This window comes from Microtus oregoni, unplaced genomic scaffold (genome assembly GCF_018167655.1).
Source record: "Microtus oregoni isolate MIOR12 unplaced genomic scaffold, Mior012 000032F_ref0000030, whole genome shotgun sequence".
In the NCBI taxonomy this organism is placed as follows: Eukaryota; Metazoa; Chordata; class Mammalia; order Rodentia; family Cricetidae; genus Microtus; species Microtus oregoni.
In genome coordinates this window covers 25783058-25798034 of record NW_024543091.1, presented here as the reverse complement: position 1 = coordinate 25798034, position 14977 = coordinate 25783058, and the positions used below count along the sequence as shown (strand labels likewise).

Below are 14977 nucleotides of genomic sequence, written 5' to 3'. Positions count from 1 at the left end.
ACGATAACCTTCCCAGCTCCTGCTCGTGGTTCCAGAAAGCACAATGACAAGCAAGCTAAGGTTCCTCTGACACTGTCAGGGAGAAGATGACGATGGTCTCCCCGGCCATGCTGGGGCCTGGTGAGAAGGGAACCACTGGAATGAGAATTGAGATGCCCAATTTCCAAGTTGAGAACTGGCACCCAGGGATCTGGCATCAGGCTAACCAGTGGGAAGTGGCTTTAGCAAATCACAAGTTAACTGAGTGGAGAGTGACCTTTTACCTTTTTTTTTTTCCTTTTTCTTTTCCTTGGGGGTCCTGACCTTCTCGTCCCAAAGAGAGAGAGTCCAGTGCGGTAAGTGTGGGTTCTCTGGATCTTGGTATGGGGGCAGGTACGGGAGGAGGGTGGGCATGCCTGGGGGCCTGTTTGTTCCTAGAACTACAGGCCTGGCAAGTGGCCTGTGCTACCCACAGCTAACCCCAGAGTTTCCCATCCTGCTCTGTGGGTGGAAGCTGGGGATTTATCATTTGTTTATGTGTACCCAAAGCTGGACGACCTAGCTTCAGGGTTGACGTGCGGGCGACAGTGTCTCCGTTACAGATCCAATGCTAGGGGTAGGAGTTGCTGTCCTCCTCTGTTGAAAGTGACCTTATGTTAGGGAAGCCTATTATTTCTCCAGGGGGTAGGCGCTTGCCTGAGTGAGCTCTAACTCCCCCTCACAGAAGTGGTCTGCTGAAACCACCCTCAACCTTGCATCTTCCCAGGGGCTTTTTAAAACCTGGTATGTCCCCACGTCTCCTGGGCCGTGGTTCATCAACCCTATAGGTTGGGTGCTTGCTCCCAGCATTATCCTGAATCCTCCTTCCTTCAAATGCCTGAGGTTTCTCCCTGCTCTGTGTTTTTACTCAGTTTAAGAAAGTGCTAGCAAGCAGGCATTAAGGCCAGGCCGCCTGCATGTCTGCCAGCTCAGAGATTTGCTGTAAATCTTTCTGATCACACTGAGGCTCTGAGGTTCTGTTTCAAGTGAATAAGCCCTCTGAATAAGCGCAGTGGAGTCTGGATAAAAAAAAAAAATCCTCCAGCGATTAGCAAAGCTATTTTATTCCTCATCGCCATGCTCATATCCGGGACCATCTAATCTTCTAGGATGGCTTTGGCTATTACCTCATGTTAAGTAGGACTTGGAATGTCAGACCGTTAACTAGCCATCCAGGCAGCAGCCTCCCCAGGAAGCTCCCTGGACCTGACCTGCCTTCCTTCCCCATCCTCCCCTCCCCCCAGACTGCTTTCAAACCTTCCATAGTATGAGCCTCTTGCCCTTTCCTTTTGCCTTGCCTGTGCTTAGAAACCCAGGTCTCCCCTTGGGCTCAGAAATGACTAGGCACAGAAGAAAGGAAAGATTAAAACTGAAAATCCATTTTGATTGCTTTGGTGTTGATCCTTAAACGGCAGCTTTTTTTGGAGAGGCAGTTTGCTTACATAGAAGGCTGGTACAGGTGTGTGTCCGTCCATGTTGTGTCTGCTCCCCCTACTCCCAGTCCAGTCTCAGCCTTATGAGATGTTGTAGTGTCTTGTCTTGAACCTCAGTTTCTTTATGCATACCATGCGAGTTACCCTCCCTACTCAGCAGCCTCTCAATCTCAGCTTTGATAGGAAGAGCTCTTCTAACAGAAGTCCTTACTTGGTCAGAGCTGGTCTTTCTCCGGGAAGTGGGCAACACCCCTCTCTTCATACCTATTCACTTTTGGCCTGTGCCCCTTAGAAAGCTCTCTGCTACAAACCCGTAGAGACTCCCAGGCATTCAGCCCTTTGCCCTATAATGCTCCCTGGCATCTGATCTGGGCAGACTCAGCACAGGGACTGGAGAATGAACTGAACTGAATTCCATGCCGTCCTATGGCTGGGTAGCTCAGAGTGGGTTCTAGTGTGGGGGCGGGCTGTAGGGGCTGTGTCCTCGCGGCTGTGGTGTTGGATGGTGGAGATTGAAATAATCAGCCTTAGGAAAACAGGTTGTCAACAGTCAAGGCCTCCGGCAGGAAGGACAAAGCTGTGTCAGAGAGGGGAGGGGGCTGGGTGGACAGGCTGGAAGCTGTCCCAGAGGGGTTAGTCTGGAGTCCAATTAGAGGTAGCTTCATTCATATTTCCTTGCCTAGCTGAAGCAATAAAAAATACTTAGTTTTTTGGCTGCCTGCCAACCAGAGGCGGGCTGGATCGATGCCGCTAAATGCCTGACATGACTCTCCGGTAGCGGCGAGGGTTTTCAGCCTGACTGCATGAGAAGAAAGAGTTCCCTGTTCTCGCACTAGGTCGCAAGGAGAAACACGAGCAGCCACCCTGTCCCCTCCCTCCTCTCCATCACCCGCCTGCGCAGGGGCAGCCAGCCTGAGGGGCTGGAAGCATTTCTGCTTAGCACGGGGTGGCCGCCACCATCGGAGGAAATGAAATGAAATGACGGTGATTTTTTTTTTTTTTTCTGCCTGTGCTTGCAGCAACTAATTGAATTGCGGCTGTGCTCGCATCGCCGCCGCTCGCCCGGCTGCGGGGAAGGTTGAGCTGCAGTTCCATTATAACCTCCATTTTTTTTCTTCAAGGCTTGATAACTCTGCCATTTTAATTTGCTTCAGGCAGAAACTTGGCAAGGAAGGGCTCCCCAGAAAACCGGCTTAGGAAAGGAAATTAAGTTCTGCGGCTGGCTCCCTCCCTCCCACCCCATTCCCCCCCAAACCCATCCACCTGCTGGCCATCCTGTTCCCTCCCAGTGCACCCTGTCCCTGGGCCAGCACTGGCCTCTAGTAAGATGGGGGAGAGAGAAGTGAGGGATCACCCGTCTTTCCTTCGGTGCCCTTCTTTGTGAGCGGTTCTCGCTCTGTGTTCCCACGTGACTCCACGCATCTTCAGCCTGCCTCCGGCTGAGGACTTGTGGCCACTCTCTTCCCTGACCCTCCCAGGGAGGGCAGAAATGCCTTATTTATTCCTTCACTCCTGACGTCAGTGTCACCCTCAGCGTGGGTAGGTTTATCAGTCACTTTTCTTATCACTGTGATAAATAACTGGATCATGGTTTGAGAAGGTGTAGTCCGTTAGGGCTCCTGGAGCAGCTTATGGCTGGGGCAGCAGGAATGTGAGGCAACTGGTTACGTCATACAGTGAGGATAAAGCTTGCCCATAATCCTCTATGGCCTTGTGTTCCAGAAGGTTCCAAGACCTCTCCAGTGCCATCAGCTGGGACCAAGTGTTCTAACACATTAGCCTGTTTCACATTCAAACCATGGTGGGGGCGGGGGAGGGTAGAGGTATACACTGAGATCTTAGAACGTATCCTGGAGGGGCATCAGGGCTTCACGGTTTGTACACATCCCTTGCCAGAGGCTCTCCCCCCGCCCCATGTGCACAGCCTGGGGATACCCTGTTTCTAGCCCTCTGTGCTGCACATGGTCCTCAGGTTCTCTTTCTCAGACCTGTAGTCCCTAGGGATTATCCTCTCTCTGTGTAGCAGAGGAAGGACTGAGAACTCTAAATTGCTCTGCCAAGCATGAAACCCCTGGATGTTCTGAGGGTGCCTTCTGCTGGAGACCATAGCTTGATGGCCCCTGCAGGACACGTGTCCCCTCCCTGAGTGTCTGGATGGGGTCCTATCTTCAAGAGAATGTGATCCCGCCAGCTTTGTGTCTTCGTGAGTCTGGTTTCTCTTGAGTTTGCTGGAGGCTTGGCGGTGGAGGGGCAGGGGCTCGGAGTTGCTCTTTTATATTTAGAACTCTGTTGGCAGCCCAGCGCCTTTTCCTCTATCCCTGCCGAACTTACAATGGAAGTTCCTTGTGTGCCCCTGTTTTTGGTCAGGTCTTAAAAGATTCCTCTTTCCTTTGAGTAAACTGAGTGACAGGACTTGGCCTAAGAGAGGAAACAGCTCGCTCACTGCAGTATTCACTATTGGATAAGCAACATCTTGTTTCCAAAAATGGAGGCTAGTTTGGGGAAGCTTCCCGGGACCCACGGCACCCTGGGAATATCCTGGGTGAACTGGATTTACAGGCACAGGGTGTCTGCCCACTTCCTCCTCCTAGCCCGTTGTCATCTGCTCTTGTTGACTTGGAGACTGTGTGCAATATCACATTCAGCATGGAGTTTTGACCCCAAGATCCTCCTCTTCTAGAACAATTCGGTGTCACCGTCAGAAAGCCTGCGGGCCAGTGAGAAGCACCGGGGATCTGCCGACTACAGCATGGAAGCCAAGAAGCGGAAAGCGGAGGAGAAAGATAGCCTGAGCCGATACGTATGTAGGGGTTAGCGAGCGGCATCATGGGAGAGGGCTGTGTGCTGGGCTGTGGCCCCAACCCTGGCAGCTGGGTACTGAGTCAGAGACTGGTAGTGGGACAGGGCCCAGAGGAAGTGGTCAGGTGAAACTTCGGGGAGAGAAATAGACAAGGGAATTGTCTCAGCCTTTGTGGGGTCTGGGGAGAGCTGAAGGCTCTTTCTAGACAGTTCTCTGCCGTACCCACGCTCAAAGAGAGTTCCCTGGTGTACCCAAGTGTGAGCCCCACAGCCCCCACAGACCGCTTCAGGCATTGAGCCACTAAGACACAGCTTATAACAACTTGATAGCTTGACCCAGACCTTTGAGATCCCAGTGGGAGCATACACGTCCCATTGCCAAACTGAACAAGGGTGAGATCTGAGACTAGAGGGGCTTGTACTAGAGAGCTCGTTGGCCCTCCTGTCTGTCCTGTGTGAACGTGCTCCACAAAGCTCAGCTGCGCTGTGAAATGAAGCTAGTCACCCGCCCCAGAGTAATGGGAATGCAACCGTGAGACTTGGCCTTAGGGATGACTGCAGCCAGAACAGCTGGGAAGGGGGTTCTGACTTTAGGAAGCTCGGGACTGAGATAATGAGGCTGCTTACCCCAGAGCTTCAGGGGCTGAGCTAGAAAGAACCCAGGAGAATGGCCAGTTCCTGCTTGGGGTGCTGGTCATAGAAGGCAGAGGGCACAGAGGCAGAGACAGCATGAGCTTTGGGGTTTGTCTGGGGAAGATGTTGGGGTGTAAGGTGGCCTGAGCAGATCAGGAGTCGATGTTAGCTCTTATTGGCCGGCTGGCTTCTCTTTTGCTTGTAGGACAGTGACGGTGACAAGAGTGACGACCTGGTGGTGGACGTCTCCAATGAGGTAAGGGTAGCCCCAGTTGTAGGGGTCCCTTGGATGGGATGGTTTGGGACAGTGGAGCCTCTGTTCTTGGTGTATCAGGGAAGTAGGAAGACAAGGTGGGCCTTTGGTGCGTGGTGACTGTGTGTGTGGGAGCTGACAGGACCATAGTTTTCTAGGTGCCAGTTAGTGTTCTGGACTTGTATGAGGCCTGGGGCAGGTCACTCCTCCCTCTCGCCAGGTTCGTGTTCACCCCACCTGTGAGGTGAAGGGCGCAAACTCGAGGTTAAGAGCCAACTGCCTTCCACCCAAGTCCTCTGCCTTCCACCCAAGTCCTCTGCCTTCCTGTGTCCAGGGGCAGGGACACCAGCCTGCAGCTTCAGAACTCTGTAACACTTGCCTTCCCAGGACCCAGCGACGCCTCGGGTGAGCCCAGCACACTCCCCTCCTGAAAATGGGCTGGACAAAGCTCGCCTGAAGAAAGATGCCCCTACCAGCCCGGCCTCGGTGGCTTCTTCCAGTAGCACGCCCTCCTCCAAGACCAAAGACCTTGGTCATGTATGTGGGATCTGCCTTGGCACCTGACAGATGTGGGGAGGGAAGGAGAGAAATGGGAGGTGTGCAGAGGCTGGAACTCAAGCTGTGCCACTTGGAGGGTGGGAGTTGGGGTGTGGAAAGAGCATGGCTGTTGGGATTGGCTGCATTGACGTCATTAACCCACAGCAGCCGAGCCTCTCACTGCTGAATGTATCAGAGCCTTGGTTCCTTGTTTTAAATTAGAACCTTCACCACAGTCCCTACCAAGTAGGGACTTCTGTTCAAGCCATGCTTGGCTTCATGTGGGATCAGGACTGGGCATTTTGCCCAGCTCTTGGGAGAAAGGAATCCTCATGGCGTCTCTTGGTCTCTTTCTCCCCTTCTCAGAATGACAAATCTTCTACACCTGGGCTCAAATCCAACACACCAACACCAAGGAATGATGCCCCAACTCCAGGCACCAGCACAACCCCAGGGCTCCGGTCAATGCCGGGCAAACCTCCGGGCATGGACCCGATAGGTATAATGGGTAGGCACCACGGGCCCTGGTCGATCTGGTTGGGAAAGGGTGGTTGGTCCTTAGCCAGGCTGGGGTCAAGCAAATGGTGAAGAGCAGAGGAGTGTGTTCAAGCTGGGGCTTCACAGTTCTGCCTGGTGATCTTCAACATCAGGCTTAAGGAAATAGAAGCCTGGACTTTTGACATTGGGATATCAGGGTTTATGAGGCTTTTTGACATTGGTCCATCAGAGTCCACTTAACGGTTAATGGTTTTGTGAGGCCCTCTTCCCTAGGCCTCATGTGCTACCCTTTGAAAAGAAATGAACCCATCCTTGGGCTCTGAAGTCAAGAGTCCATTTGGGTGGGTTCATCATAGGCTGCTGCAGAATACAGGAGGGCTGTGGCCGCAGCTCTGTCTAGCAGAAGGGGGCGCCCACCCTCTCTCATGCCCACTCCCCACTGATGCCGTCCTCATTCACCTCCTCACAGCCTCCGCTCTGCGCACACCCATCTCCCTCACCAGCTCCTATGCAGCACCCTTTGCTATGATGAGCCACCACGAGATGAATGGCTCCCTCACCAGCCCAAGCGCTTATGCCGGCCTACACAACATCCCACCCCAGATGAGTGCCGCCGCCGCCGCTGCAGCCGCCGCCTATGGCCGATCGCCAATGGTGAGCTTTGGAGCTGTACGTAGACCTTTTGGCTCCTTTTTGGGGGTGGGAGCATTGGGCAGGGAGTGGGAAGCTGGCAGGGTTGGTGTGGTACATGTCCATGCATGCTGAAGGAACTTTTGTGTGTTTTCTTGGGGTTTCTATTGCAGCAGTGACATAAAGCCACTTGGGGAGGAAAAGATTTATTTCACCATGGGCTGGACCCACCCCCATTGATTGCTAAATAAGAAAAGGCCTTACAGCCAGATCTAATGGAGGCATTTTATCAATAGAGGGTCTCTCCTTTTCGATGACTGTAACTTGTGTCAGGTTGACATAAAACTAGCCAGCACAGTTTGTGCACCTGACAGCTGCTCAGGGGAGAGCACCTGATGAGAAGGCGTTTATGTACTGGGTGGCAGACCTGGGCTTTGCCCTGTCTGCCTGCTGACCTCAGATGACTAAAGATAGCTCTTGGACTGCCCTTTCTAGTCTGAGGCCAGGGCTTATACCCTGAAAGGGGATAAGAATCCCAATAAGAGCTTAGTGACATCTGGCCAGGTAACAGGGTTTTGGTGAGGTGGGGCTGGTGGTGACAATAACTGGGGATAAACAGGATTAAGGCTGGCAGAAAGGACTTGCTTTTTCAGGACAGTTTTTCTCTGTGCTTCCTGTACCTGGGGTGGCCTTACTTCACAGGCTTACAGCACACTCAGGAAGGAGAGAAATGGGACCGGGCCCACTCTGTCTGGCAGAGCAGAGAGATGCTGGTCAAGAGACGGGGTTTATTGCTGTCCTGTGTGTTACTGTCCTGGCAGGACACTTCTCCTTCCTAGCATTTGCCTTCTCTGACATGGGCTCTCTTCAGCAATGCTGTCACCTGATTGTGGAGAAGCCACAGGGTGTAGCATGCGCAGATGATTGTGGCCATGGGGAACATGAGGAATATGTGGTGCCGAAATGACTCAGGCGCTCTTTCTTTACAGGTTGGTTTTGACCCTCACCCCCCTATGCGGGCCACGGGCTTGCCCTCAAGTCTCGCCTCCATTCCTGGAGGGAAACCGTAAGTACTTGGTTATTCTGTTTGCATGCTTCATGGGGTAGACGATGATAATACCCCCCTCCATCCTCTGAGCACAGGGTCCTGCTGGATGCAACACCCTAGACAAGGTCGTGACCCAAGGAAATCAGTCACAGAAACCCCCCGCCAGGGCAGCTGAGGGATGCTTAGGCCTGGGTGTTTGGCTCTGGGAGGACCAGAGTGCCTGTAAGCAGAATTCATGGATCTATATGGGCCCTGGGGATTTCTTCAAGTTCTGCATGCTGCAAAGACCCCAGCTCCTTCCCTGCCTCGAATTCCCCTGCTCTTTGCACCTTGGGTTATTGGGAAATTGAAGGTTGAGTCATGCATACCACATAGAAACTGGCACTGTACTTTAATAGCTCTCATGCCACCATGGTCATTGAGAAGGTACCCACAGTAACATGGGCAGAACAAACTGGATCCCTAGTGTCACTGACACACATACATATGTGAAAGGGTATTCCATAGCATCCATGGAACTCCTAAACTGATTTGGAGCAAGGCTGTATAACTGGTTGGAATATTAAGTAGGTCCTAACCTGATGAAGCCATCCTAGTACCAAGGGGCTCCTGGATTTAAGGGAGAGGGGCTTGGAATCAGGGCAGAAAATCATGGTGTGTCTGTACATTGACTTGGAAGGGGGTGGACGGTAGGAGTGACCCACCTCCTTCTTGCAGGGCGTACTCCTTCCATGTGAGCGCTGATGGGCAGATGCAGCCTGTGCCCTTCCCTCATGATGCACTAGCAGGCCCTGGAATTCCCAGGCATGCCCGGCAGATCAACACGCTCAGTCACGGGGAGGTGGTGTGTGCTGTGACCATCAGCAACCCCACCCGGCACGTCTACACAGGTGGCAAGGGATGTGTGAAGATATGGGACATCAGCCAGCCAGGGAGCAAGAGTCCCATCTCCCAGCTGGACTGCTTGGTGAGAGTCCGGGGCCATGGGCATCTTCTGTAGCATGGAGGGGAGCAGGGTAGACCTAGCCGTGGGGGAGGACACTAGGCCTGTAGCCAGGCTCAGCTCTGGGTTAGCCAAACAGCTTTGGGTAAGCTGACTAACCCCTCTGAGCCCTAGTTGGGACATCTGCAAGTAGAGATGACAATGAGACTCCTAAACTCAAAATTTTAGAGAAACACGTGAGAAAATTGAGTGGAGATGCTAAGTTACCTACTGTGACCTTTTCGGTCCACGGGAAAACAGTGGGTAAAACTTAACCCTGTTCTTCTCCTTCCAGAACAGGGATAACTACATCCGCTCGTGCAAGCTTCTCCCTGATGGGCGCACGCTCATTGTAGGTGGTGAGGCCAGCACGCTCACCATCTGGGACCTGGCCTCGCCCACTCCCCGCATCAAGGCTGAGCTGACTTCCTCAGCTCCAGCCTGTTATGCCCTGGCCATCAGTCCTGATGCCAAAGTGTGTTTCTCCTGCTGCAGTGATGGGAACATTGCAGTGTGGGACCTGCACAATCAGACCCTGGTCAGGTGAGGAGGCTGGCAAGGGAGCAGTTAGGGGGATTTATACCCACGCAGCCCATGATCTCAGCTCTGTGGAGGTGTAAGGAGCAGTTAGGTACAAAGGCAAAGGGCAGCTTTGGGGGAAGGTGGGGGAGAGGCAGAGCTTGGAGCAGTTCTGGTTAAGTAGAGGGTGGGAGAAAGAACAGCATTGCTTAGCGGTGAGACCCGGGTGGGGCAGAACTGCTGATCTTCCTGTCCTGCCTGCAAGACATCATGTGCTGCCCGCTTGGGTTCTGTGTGACCTGGGGGTGGTGCAGTATCCTCCTGAGTCATACTGCCCTGTGCAGTTGTGGATAGCAGTGCCTGCCCACAGTCATCTCCCAGTGTTACCCATGAGACCCTTGGGCACATTTTGGACTGTAGCTTTTAGACTGTGTAGCCTGAGGCTAGTTAGAGACTATACAGACTAGATTGAGGGGTGTGCCCCAACAACAGCAGGGCCTGCTACCCTAAACATTATACAGAGTCAGAGTCATATAGGATCTTTCTGCCTTCCTCTCCATTGCCTCCTCTAGAGCAAAGTGGGCCCACCAAGGGGCCTACCTGGATACATATAGAATCGGGGTTACCCCTTTTCTCAGGGAACCTGTCCTCGGTAGCACCCCTGAATGGGGTAGGAGGGACCTGGTACTCTAGCCCTGCTTCCTGCTGTCCAAGGGTTCGAGGCATGCGAGCGAGCCCTTTGTACCTCCAGTTCCTCTCTAGCTTGGCTGCAGGGCTGCCCTAGTCCTTGGGATGATTCGTAGTCAGGGCTTTCCTGGGGCTCACCCTTCTTCCTCGCTTGGCCTTCCTAGGCAGTTCCAGGGCCACACGGATGGGGCCAGCTGTATAGACATCTCTCATGATGGCACTAAGCTATGGACTGGAGGCCTGGACAACACTGTGCGCTCCTGGGACCTGCGTGAGGGGCGGCAGCTTCAGCAACATGATTTCACCTCCCAGGTGTGTAGCCCAGGCGCTGTGCTTCCTGCTCTCTCAGGCCCTAGTACCTGTCGGGGGACAGAGGGACCACACAGGGTCGTGATTGCCAAGGGGCCAGCATGAGCCAGCTGGGAAGGTTTCCTGGAATAAGCAGTAATAGTATAGCGTGGGCATGGCCTTGGAGATGGACCCCCTTGACTCATCCTAGTTCCTCAGCTTGCTCTCTGTGTTCCTTGTTTTGCCTCTGGCTCCCTCCCACCTCTGGTATGAGCATCTGACTCAAGGCCTAAAACCTTGACCATGATCCTTGGTATTTCTTGCCGTTAGACTTGCTTCATTATTTTAGCGCTCAGCACCTTAATGTAGAGTGTGGTGGTTGCCAATTTCCTAAGCAGTGAGGGCAGCTTGCAGAGTCAGCGAAGTGCACCTCCTCCTGCTCTGCCCTCACAGCCAGCTGAGGTGCAAATGACCCTCCCCCCCCTCCAAGGGGCTTGGTTTATAAGTGGTGGGGGTGGAGCAGGGAGGGTCCAACCTTGCCAAAGGAGCTGTTCTCCAGCCCTGTGGGCAGAGGGGACACTAAATTGTTTGTCCCATCAGATCTTCTCCCTGGGCTACTGCCCCACGGGGGAGTGGCTGGCCGTGGGCATGGAGAGCAGCAATGTGGAGGTCCTGCACCACACCAAGCCGGACAAGTACCAGCTGCACCTGCATGAGAGCTGCGTGCTGTCCCTCAAATTTGCCTACTGTGGTAAGCCCTGAGGCCCCAGCCTGGCATGGGAGCCAGTGTGGGCAGCCTGGTCTGCTAATGGGTGGGGAAAGAGTGGGATCCACAGTCTCTGAGTGAACTGCCCCTACTGGAGGGGAGAAGTGTCTTATCCCCCATCCTTGTTCCTTGGACACAGATGGCACCCTGGGGCCCTGAACTCACAGGACGGGAGGCCAGAGCCCTTTTGTGTTGACCTGGATCTTCCCTGAAGGTTATGGCCACAGCTTCTGTGCACCTGTAGACACATGGTGCCAACTCTTAGTCCCAGAGAAACTGGCTGGGAAGAGCATGTGGCTTTGGGGAATGATAGGAGCCACAGCCAGGAGCCCACTTGCTGGGGAGTCTTCTCTGATGGCTGGTTATCCATACTGTTGGGTTTTCACTGTTTCTGGTGCTTGCTGTCACCTTCCAGCCAGGGAAGGACAGCTGGCCTGAGTGGCTTCAGTGGGGGATCTTGTGGGGAGAAGCACTCAACTTGGTTAATTGAATCTTATTTTCTTGTTCCGGCTCCTCCTGACTCTCCCCCTTGATGCAGAGAAGGGTATCCTTTAGGTATCTATGAGTCTCGCTTTAACTGCTTTTCAGGAGTGGAGAACAGCAAGCTCTAAGACCTGGTTCAGCATGTCTGAGGGTGTTTCCGTCATGCACAGGCACATCTGGGGTGGGTTCTGCTGTGCCCCAGCATCAAGCCACAGTCTGAGGGTTCCTTTACCTCTGCTTTCAGGCAAGTGGTTTGTGAGCACTGGGAAAGACAACCTTCTCAATGCCTGGAGGACGCCCTATGGAGCCAGCATCTTCCAGGTAAATGCCCCTTCTTATCTTCTCCAGACTCATTAGAGTCAGTAGGTGGCCACAGAGATGGGGGAGGGCCGCAGGAGGCAGGACAGGACCACTCTGGAGCTAGGAGCAGACCTGGCTCATCCCTGCCTAGCCCACAGGGTAAGAGCATCTATGAAGGGACTCAGTCAGTCATATGGCACCCGGAGAGTAAAATAAAGTGAGCGTGGCTCACTCCATGAAGTAGCCATTTCATCCAATGAAACCCATTCAGGCTAGGATGGCCACCCAGAGCCATCAGTATGAAGTGGCATTAGCACGAACATGCATTTTTTACAGGTTTTAAAGATCCAGCGCCCCCTACTCCCTTCTCACACACACACATCCCTCCACAGTATAATTCATAACCACTCGCTCTCAGATTTTCTTCAGTCACTCATTCTTAAATGCACACGATCACAGCAAACCACTTACAGCTCTCTGCTTAAATGCCTGGTCCCATGTGCTATGCACGTCCCTTGGGAGGTTTCTAGTTATGAGGGAGGTTTCTAGTTATGTTCGTACCAGTCTTTCTGACTGGTCCAGCCAAGAGTCCGTCTCTTGATGCTGCTGTGGCCTGGAAATGCTCCTCCTCATCAGTAAACTTAGAGATGCTCATGCTAAGTGTCCTGTTTTCATCCTTCAACCTTCTGCCAACCTTCATACTAAAGCCAGCTAAGGAGCTGTTCTAGGTGGAGAGCAGGTGGGAGGGGACTCACTGAGCCCGAGGGGAGATAGGCCTCTCTCCAGCAGTGCTGCTCCAGCCTGAGCTGGAGAGTGGGAGATGATTTTGCTCCGTGCCCTGGAGTGCCAGGGTGTACCCAGAGTGAATTCCCGTCTGCTTGCTCCCCACACTAAATGTCTTCCTCTTTCTCCATGTCTTTCCTCCTCCAGTCTAAGGAATCCTCATCTGTCTTGAGCTGTGACATTTCAGCGGATGACAAATACATTGTAACAGGCTCTGGTGACAAGAAGGCCACAGTTTACGAGGTCATCTACTGAACAAGGACTCTAACAGGCCTGTCAAACTCTGGGAGACACCCACGCAGCCCTGATGGGGAGACGCTGGCCAGGCCCCCGAGGATGGCAGTGGAATGGGGGAGCAGCAGTGTGGAGCTGCACTCCAGAAGCCGGAGAGGACGCATGCCCCTTTGTGGATTGATGTGTCTGACAGACTCGACGGGCTTTCTCTTCTCCCCCTTACCAGTGCTGGCAGATACTTCAAACAGATTTATCTGGAGGCCTCTGCTTCCATTTCCCGCCCCCACAGACACCCTCATGAATCTGTCTCTTCGTCCCCTTTCTGACCTGTCCCCTCCCTGCTCTGGGGTGGGGGACACTGGAGTAGACCACATTGTTGTTCTGGGGAGGGGTGCCTCGTTTTCTGGTTGTGCAGTGCACGAGGTTTATGAACAGTGTAAATAAGAGACTGTGGTTGCTGACCGGCCAGCGAGGGAGGAGGCCCCTTCCCACCGATGCTCGCCGTGTATTTTGCCTGCTGTATTTGTAATCCACTCATGGTGGTGGCTTTTCTTTCTTCTTTTTTACTTTATTTTATTTTTTAACAAATGTTCCTGTGGGGAAGGTAGGCAGAAAGAGAAAGTGGAGTAGGGGGAATTCCCGGGGATGGCCAGATCAGCCTGGCCTACTGGGAATACCTCCACACGGGTTTTACCACCAGTCAGGGCACGTAAGGATAGAGCGATAGGCAGATGGACAAGCAAACTCAGTACTGGGATGGGCCAGCCTGGGCTATCATCCACAGGAACAGCGAGGATTTCCTGTGGATTCTTCTTCCCTTGCCTTCTCCCCATCTCTCTTTCTGTCCCCCCGGGCCCCGTCTTTCTCTTTGGGGCACACTCAATCATTGTGAAGAGGAATGGAAGTTGAAGGGGCTCCCTCTCGGACTCCTCCAGGGCAGCTTAGAAAGGATTCCATATGGGGGGGTTGGGGGACACAGCGACTCAGCTCAGGGAGCTACCAGAGAAAAACAGCAACTGGTGTGGGTGCTTTTTTTTTTTAATTTGAATAAAAAGAATTAGAAGTGATATCCTTTCATAAGATGCCTTCTCCCCTTTCCTGCTTTTTGCCCTTTCTACTCCCTGAAGGGGTGAAGCAGGAACCCCCAGGTCTGTGAGTGAGAAGATGGGTTCTCTTCCCACTCCTGGGCGGGGCTGAGGGCCACAGCCTGGCGCACTGTGCTAACCTGCAGCTGTCATAGGCTTGGGCAGATGGACTGTCATCCGCAGGTATTGCCCCTTGGGTACCGATGTTTGTGGTATTAGGTTTGTTTTGTTTGTTTTGGTCTTTTGTTGTTTTATTAAAGAAAAGCTAAAGACCGTGTGAGCTCTGCTGGTGGGCTCTCCATGGATGTAGCATATGGAAGAGTTTTTATATTGCATTTTTATGGATTATTTTATAATGTGGGACTCGGTGTAGGAAGGAAGCGCGCCTGTGAAACCTGCCCACCTCCAGTGTTCCAGCTGAATGGCTGTCCCCCAACAGGATGGGTGTTGGGACATGGAAAGGCCATGGCACCCTGCACCTTTCTGAGAGAGGTGTGTCATGTCTATCTGGAGTCTGCCCATCTGTCTCTGGGTTTCAGATGGTCACTGGCCACCACTTGGTAAGGTTCTAGCGGGAGGGTGGAAGAGAGTTATTCCTGAAGAAAAAAGAAAATTGAAAAGTCATTGTAATGAGCTGTTTTTATATTTTTAAAAGTTACTATTTAAAAAGGTTGGTTTGATTGTTGTGTCTTAATTGCCTTTTCCCTCCAGTGTGTCAGTCACGCCTGGGAAAGCGGGGACCGTGGTTGGTCCACTTGCATTCTGGAACCTGGGTAGCATCTCATCACGCAGCCCCTATACCCGTGTCACCTCAAAGCCATGCATCCCTCCTCCACCTCCCAAAAAGACTGAACAGGGCTGTTGTGCTTTCCATGACCCGTACCATCGCTGTCTTGGTCTAAGCACCAAGCGGAAGTAGGCTGGGAACCCCTGGATGAGATGGATCTCAAAGGGCAGGCAGGCCATGGAGTATCACCGACCTCGTGTATGGCTGTCCGCGA

At 53.0% G+C, this 14977-nt stretch overlaps 1 protein-coding gene across 12 annotated transcripts in view; it reads left to right on the top strand.

Annotated features, from left to right (window-relative positions):
- Nucleotides 1-14645, top strand: part of Tle3 (TLE family member 3, transcriptional corepressor) — a 45199-nt gene extending 30554 nt beyond the window's left edge. For 4 of the 12 annotated variants that reach the window (XM_041679463.1, XM_041679462.1, XM_041679458.1 and 1 more), the window contains exons 8-20: nucleotides 319-335; nucleotides 4132-4251; nucleotides 5089-5139; nucleotides 5524-5673; nucleotides 6040-6181; nucleotides 6641-6840; nucleotides 7791-7867; nucleotides 8567-8816; nucleotides 9127-9374; nucleotides 10202-10349; nucleotides 10926-11076; nucleotides 11819-11895; nucleotides 12805-14645. In XM_041679463.1, the coding sequence (XP_041535397.1) occupies nucleotides 319-335; nucleotides 4132-4251; nucleotides 5089-5139; nucleotides 5524-5673; nucleotides 6040-6181; nucleotides 6641-6840; nucleotides 7791-7867; nucleotides 8567-8816; nucleotides 9127-9374; nucleotides 10202-10349; nucleotides 10926-11076; nucleotides 11819-11895; nucleotides 12805-12912 (1739 nt within the window). In that variant the 3' untranslated portion in view covers nucleotides 12913-14645. The remainder of the gene's footprint in view (nucleotides 1-318; nucleotides 336-4131; nucleotides 4252-5088; nucleotides 5140-5523; nucleotides 5674-6039; nucleotides 6182-6640; nucleotides 6841-7790; nucleotides 7868-8566; nucleotides 8817-9126; nucleotides 9375-10201; nucleotides 10350-10925; nucleotides 11077-11818; nucleotides 11896-12804) is intronic. The other 8 variants (XM_041679468.1, XM_041679467.1, XM_041679461.1 and 5 more) reach the window with 3 other exon arrangements.
- The last annotated feature ends 332 nt before the right edge of the window (nucleotides 14646-14977 follow it).